We start from the raw sequence: 6701 nt of genomic DNA, 5'->3' as shown, positions 1-6701 counted from the left end.
TATATAAGCGATTTAAAAATCCTCTGCGCACAGTTGAGTCCTCTATTAATGCAATCATTAGCAGTAAACATCAAAACTTCCACCAATCTTCGATTTTCAATTTTTAAATAATTTAAGAAAAAAATAAAGAAAAAGAAGGAAACCGCCATCTTCTTTTTAACATCAATGAACAGAGCAACATTCTGTTTTTCAAAATCTTCTCTTTTTTTTTTTTTATTTTTTATCCCCACTGCTTTTTTAACCATTAAAGTACTAAGAAAACCTCTCTTTGAATCCAAGTTTCCCTCACATATGGGTTTGATTCCTTTGACATTCACAGTTCTACATTTCCTCTTTACTCTTCATTTAACTCAGTTAAGTTGCTTCGTGGGTAGTTGCCAAATCTTGGATTTATACACATTTGTTTTTGTTTAAAGATAATTAAACCAACCCTTTTCTAAAGCCTACAGCTCTGTTTTCTAGTAGTTTAATTTCTTTGTTAAAAACTTAAATTTCCAAGCTACAAGACTCTTTCTTTCTTTTTTTTTTTTTATCCCCTTTTCTTGACTCTGCTTCTTTCTACATTTTTCTTTCTCTTTCTTGGATTTTCCCATTTCTTGTTCGGTCCTGGGTGTTGGTTAATTAGATTTTTTGGTGGGTCTTCTGTATTGTTCTGAACGAAAGTGATAATTAGAGTGTATGTGGAGAATTCTTGCTGAGAAAATGAGATCAAATACTTCATTGCAGCGTCTCTTTGTTGTTCTTCTAATTCTTTTTGTGACCTGTGAGTCATTTCCGCGAGATGAAGGTATGTATTGTTGCCTTAATTCTCAGATCTTGATTCTTTGTGGTTTTAAGAGCTGTGTGTTTGCTGGGAAAATGGGGGGAAATATTAAAAGCTAGGATTCTTAATCTTATGATTAATGCCGTATTCGTTATCTTTAACAAACTCTTCCTATATAAGTTTAGTATCATTAGGCTAAATTGGCTGTTGCTAGATTTGGTATATAATCAAATGCCAAGTGTCGAGATTTTAATTTATCTTCCAGTAGTTTCTTACTTGTTGTTGGTGATTGAACATACCTCTGAAGTTTTTTTTTTTATCTAATTAAAGTTTTCAAAGCAATGTACAAATTGGGAAAACGTTTAGATTTTGGTGTCCATATTCTTGTTTCTTTTTTCTTGTTTCTTGTACTCATTAGAAACTAGACTTTGCACAGTTCGGGCGCTAACGGCATTCAAAGAAGCTATATATGAAGACCCCCTTTTGGTTTTGTCCAATTGGAACACCCTAGATGCAGATCCTTGTGAGTGGAATGGCGTTTTCTGCTCTTTTGCTCGTGACCATGTTGTAAGGATGTAAGTTATTATCGTCGATTTTACTAGGTTCAGGGTTGGAAATGTGACAGATATACTCTAAAATAGTTAGACTCCTAAGTATAGTAAGTTGGTGCATTTATGTGAATGATGTACTCATTTGTTCTTTTGCAGTAACATAACTAATTCATCCATCAGGGGATTTCTTCCTCCAGAATTGGGTCGGATCACATACTTGCGAGAATTGTAAGTTTCTTCTTGCACATGGTACTGAACCTATGCTACATTTTAGTTTTTATGCATGCATTTGAACTTTGCTTTCTTGTGTTTGATGTTTGTAGAATCTTGCACGGTAATAAGCTGATTGGGTCTATCCCAAAAGAGCTGGGCATGTTGAAGAGCCTCAAGGTTTTGGATTTGGGAGTAAATCAACTAACGGGTCCTATTCCTCCAGAGATAGCTAGTATTAATGGTGTTACGAGAATGTAAAAGATTCTCCTTTTTTTTTTTTGGTTTCTACTTTAATACTTGGCATCAATGGTTTTCTCTCACTTTCAGTTCACTTAATGTTGTAGAAACCTTCAGTCCAATGGGTTAACAGGGCATTTGCCCCCTGAACTTGGAAATTTGAAGTACCTTGAGGAACTTCGGCTGGATAGGAATAGACTTCAAGGAACCATTCCTGCTGGTGGAAAATCAGATTTCCCATCTAATGTTCACGGAATGTAAGTAGAATATTCCTACACTGGAAGTGTTCTATGAAGTCCAGCGTTTATCTCAAGCAAAAATTAGCTGCTTGTGTTTACTCAGAGACTAATTTTCACGTAAACTTATTAGATTGTAAATGAAAATGGCAGTACATAGTTTGATGTATGTGAGTAGATTGAGAAAGAGTTGTTGGTGAATTGATTACAAAATGTACATATTGCATAACTCCTTAGCCACATATACAGTGCAAATAGGTCACTGTCGGAGTCTGGAAGGTGATGCCATGTCCACTAATATGAATCTATCATTTAATGGCATATTTTGCCTTCTGGATTGGTTGTGGTACTAAAAATAATTGAGGAAATTAGGAAAAAAGAAAAGAAAGATACATTTAAAAAAAAAAAAAAAAACTCAAGTAATCAAGTCCATGCAGGTTTCTGCATTAATTTCCAAGGGGATTTCCTTTTAATTTTAATTTTCTTTTCTTGCTTCTTTGCCTGTTGTGGCATCTGATACAAATCTTTCAGCGGGTATTTTTACTGGATATGGAAGCTACAGTTTTGCCTTCTATTATGAAATGACAGCATTATGCAAATAGTTCTTCTGTCTAGGGATGTGTCTACGTATGTAATCATGAAAAGGTGAAAACAGCATCACACCATAAATTAAAGAAGATAAAGTCAAAATAAAAACTTGATTTAATGGTTTTGATTTTGTTAAAAATTTCTTGCTTGTGTTTGGTTTCTTCTTCAGACATGCATCAAGCACAAACCCAACTGGCTTATGTCAAGCATCCCAGTTGAAGGTGGCAGATTTATCGTATAATTTTTTTGTTGGAAATATACCCAAGTGTTTGAAGTATCTTCCAAGGTACTTTTCTGTGCCTTGTCTAGTTGGATTTATTGGTTCTGTAAACTCACCTTTTCCTTGATTTACGTCATGCAGCACAAGCTTTCAAGGGAACTGTCTTCGCAGCAAAGATCCTAAGCAGCGTTCAGCTAAAAAATGTGGTGCGTGTAATAATATTATCTTTTTTGGACTTGTTTTCTTGTACTTCTGAACTGTGGGTATAACAAGTATTTCAATGAACAGCAAGTATCTGAAGGGTAATTGATTTGCAAAACGTTAGCATGTTGCAGTCTACCAAAAACTAGACTTCAGATGTGCAAAACTTTTACCCTGCCACAAGATGAAAGTTCGATTCCTTTGTGCTGAACTTATGTAAATGCATTGTTCCATAGTCTTAGTCTTATGGTCCATCCAGAATAAACTTATCAAGATATTGCCCTTCTCTTGAAGGTCCCATGTTTTGAAAGAAACAAACTCTTTGTATTTGGTCAGTATTTAATCAGGGGCAAGCTTATATTTCTAACTTAGTGTGCCGTGGTCGACATGACCATCGATTTGGGTAACTTGAAGCATATGAACCCTTTATAAAACTGACATGGTAACACTAATGGTGTTCTACGAGTGATTTAATGATGATGCTCCTTTTATAGGTGGTTCACCACCAGCCAAAACCCATCAAATCTTCCACCCAAACCACCGGCCTGCCAAAGATGTATCTGACCAGCATCAGGAGGCATCAAAACCTGCCTGGCTTTTGGCACTGGAAATCATAACGGGAACCATGGCTGGGGGTCTTTTTCTTGTTGCTGTTCTGACTGCTTTTCAGAGATGGAATAGCAAATCTTCAATCATAATCCCTTGGAAGAAATCAGCAAGTCAAAATGACTATGAAGCAGTATATATAGGTTTGCTTCCTTGCTGGAAAATCTGTCAAATGTTTTTCGGATGCAGTAAGTTTTAACATAATTTTTTTAGGAGGGACACATTAATTTATTTTTATTGCTTTTGCACAGATTCTGAACTTTTGAAAGATGTAGTGAGATTCAGCAGACAAGAGCTTGAAGTTGCCTGTGAAGATTTCAGCAACATTATTGGCTCTTCTCCAGACAGTTTGGTCTACAAGGGCACCATGAAAGGTGGATCTGAGATTGCTGTTATATCTCTCTGCGTTAAAGAGGAATACTGGACCTGCTATCTTGAGCTCTATTTCCAGAAAGAGGTATGACAAATCTTTCATCAAAAGGAACGTAACATACAAAATAAATTAGCTGGAAATTGAGACTTTCTAAAAGTCGGAAATTGGGACTTTCTAAAAGTCTTAATTAAAATTGCCATTCAGGTGGCCGAGCTGGCAAGATTAAATCATGAGAATACAGGAAAATTGCTGGGCTATTGTAGAGAGCGCTCTCCATTTACCCGGATGCTGGTTTTTGAGTATGCATCAAATGGAACTTTGTATGAGCACCTACATTGTAAGTGAAGTTTGTTTATTGAGACATTGTTTTTAGGATGCTTTCTTAGCACAATGTTGAGCTATCAACCTGACTGCATTATAGATGGAGAAGGATGCCAGTTATCTTGGACCCGACGAATGAAAATTATAATAGGCATTGCTCGAGGTCTCAAATATCTCCACGCAGAACATGATCCACCATTTACCATTTCTGAGTTAAATTCTAGTGCTGTATATCTCACGGAAGACTTTTCTCCCAAGGTATATCCATTGCCTTGTTTCATTCTTATGAAGAAGTGAGAGATTTATTTTTATATTCTATACTAGTTAATTATTTTTTAAAAAATAACCTTATCAAATTTTATATTATCATTCTTCCATTACCCTGGAGTGGTGGAATTTTTAACGGGTTAAGATGGCTTGGAAGTTGGAGATCAGGATCATGATGAGACTTGGTCACCCTTGCCCACCAACTTGAGCAGTGACCTTTGAGGTTTCTTGCAGGGGCAAGAACCTAAATAACTTTTCTTGTTCTTTTGTTTCGGGTTATGAAATTTTTGCTTAAAAGAAGCGGTTTTTCTTCCACAACAATATTAATTTAGTAAATGTCATAACCATTTGTTCAGACTCTCAACTCAAACTCCATGAAAAATTGTGGCCATGATAGAAATCTTTTTACTGTCTGTTACAGCTGGTTGAATTTGAAAGTTGGAAGAGTATTCTTGCAAGATCAAAGAAAAACTCGGGCTCTATAGGCAGCCAAGGTGCTATTTGTATACTCCCAAATTCTCTAGAGCGGCGCCACCTCAATGTCCAAGGCAATGTGTATGCTTTTGGTGTGCTTTTATTGGAAGTACTCAGTGGGAGACTTCCTTACTGCAAGGACAGAGGTTGCTTGGTAGAATGGGTAAGGCTTAAGGAATGTTTTCTAAAGTTCAAAAATTTGCCGAAATTGAAGAGTTTAACCTGAACAAATATCTTGATCATTTTATTACACAAACATCAAACAAAATCAACTTGTCTATTCTGCAGGCAAAAGAGTTTCTTGAACTGCCAGAAGTTACGTGTTGCTTGGTGGATCCTGAGTTAAAACATTTTGCAAACGAGGACCTCCAAATTATATGTGAAGTCATAAGCCTATGCATTCATCCAGAACCCACAAACCGGCCATCAATGCAAGAAGTATGCAGCATGTTGGAGAGCAAAATTGACACCTCCGTGTCCCTTGAGTTTAAGTCATCTTCTTTAGCATGGGCTGCGCTAGCACTATCATCGTGATTGAGTTGGAGGCATGAAGCTAGCACACTGTACATCAGATATATAGAATTAATATTTCAATTTTCTTTCATTAACACATGAGTTTTATTTGTGGCCCTTGTAAATGTTAGCGTGCTAAAAGAAACAAAGTTTCTAGCATGACAGTCTGCTGGCTTTGTATTGCAGCGAATGATGACCTTGTTAATCACCAAATAGTGAATTTTACAGCTCTTCTTAAATCGCTGCTGCTGTTTTGATGAGCTTCTGTTGGCCATGGTCCTCGTTTAGTGTAAGAAAACCACAGCAACAGTAACTAAGCCTTATCTCAAAGTAATGGTTTGCAAGGAACCTCAAACATAGTAATGGTATTTTGTGCATCTTTTACTGTTATCGATATTTCAATGTATAAAGATTATCTTTGATGGTTCTCTGCCAATCTTTTCTGGGTTTGGCTCTCATTGAGACTGATGTATTGTCTATATTAGCGTGAAGCAGGTCCTCCTATAACTTCTAATCATCTCTCTTACCAAGAGATGGCTATGGTTCTTGTGATATCCAGTGTTTCCCTTTCCATGCTCAGAGACGAGTCCATTGCATCCGTTGCTCCTGCGCAGGATGCTAGAACCTTGCTCTAATCGGTTTGGCGTGACATGAGTGCTTATTTGTGACTACTGTGGAGGTTCAACGCTTTTTAATGTATCGGTGGCTAGCATTAGGGCTATTCGGTTTCAATTTTTTTACCATTTTTAGTAAGAACTATAATCAAAATTAAATTTGCAGTTTTTTATTTTTAAAAATTATATTTAAAATTAAATTTTAGTATAATTTTAGTACAGTTTTAAGTAATTTATAGTTTCAGTTTAATTTAAATTTAAATTTTTTTAATTTTAATTTTTTAAATAAAATTATAATATTTTTATGTTTATTTTAAAATAATAAATAATTAATATTAAAATAATAATAAAAAATAATATTAACATTTAAAATAATACTATAAATATTTGTATATATTATATACAATTTGAGTAAAATTATTATATTATTTTATATATAATTATTAATTATATAATTTTAATTAAAAATACAATATAATTAATATATAAAAATATATTATATTACTAATATGCGATTCACTCAT

General features: G+C 35.0%; 1 protein-coding gene across 2 annotated transcripts; it reads left to right on the top strand.

Annotated features, from left to right (window-relative positions):
- Nucleotides 1-202: 202 nt before the first annotated feature.
- LOC110617605 (probable LRR receptor-like serine/threonine-protein kinase At1g63430) lies at nucleotides 203-5837 on the top strand. 2 transcript variants are annotated; one of them, XM_021760515.2, is made up of 13 exons: nucleotides 203-787; nucleotides 1200-1338; nucleotides 1471-1542; nucleotides 1638-1781; nucleotides 1872-2021; nucleotides 2758-2874; nucleotides 2950-3014; nucleotides 3504-3758; nucleotides 3867-4072; nucleotides 4193-4325; nucleotides 4410-4567; nucleotides 4998-5213; nucleotides 5339-5837. In XM_021760515.2, the coding sequence occupies exons 1-13, from the start codon at nucleotides 679-681 to the stop codon at nucleotides 5582-5584; spliced, it is 2010 nt and encodes a 669-aa protein (XP_021616207.1). In that variant the 5' UTR covers nucleotides 203-678; the 3' UTR covers nucleotides 5585-5837. The 2 variants fall into 2 exon arrangements, with proteins under 2 accessions (XP_021616207.1, XP_043811713.1); XM_043955778.1 differs by having other exon boundaries at nucleotides 204-787; nucleotides 1189-1338.
- Nucleotides 5838-6701: the final 864 nt, after the last annotated feature.

The sequence above is a fragment of the Manihot esculenta genome, chromosome 1, assembly GCF_001659605.2.
Source record: "Manihot esculenta cultivar AM560-2 chromosome 1, M.esculenta_v8, whole genome shotgun sequence".
NCBI classification, from domain to species: domain Eukaryota; kingdom Viridiplantae; phylum Streptophyta; class Magnoliopsida; order Malpighiales; family Euphorbiaceae; genus Manihot; species Manihot esculenta.
This window is presented reverse-complemented; position numbering and strand designations above follow the sequence as displayed.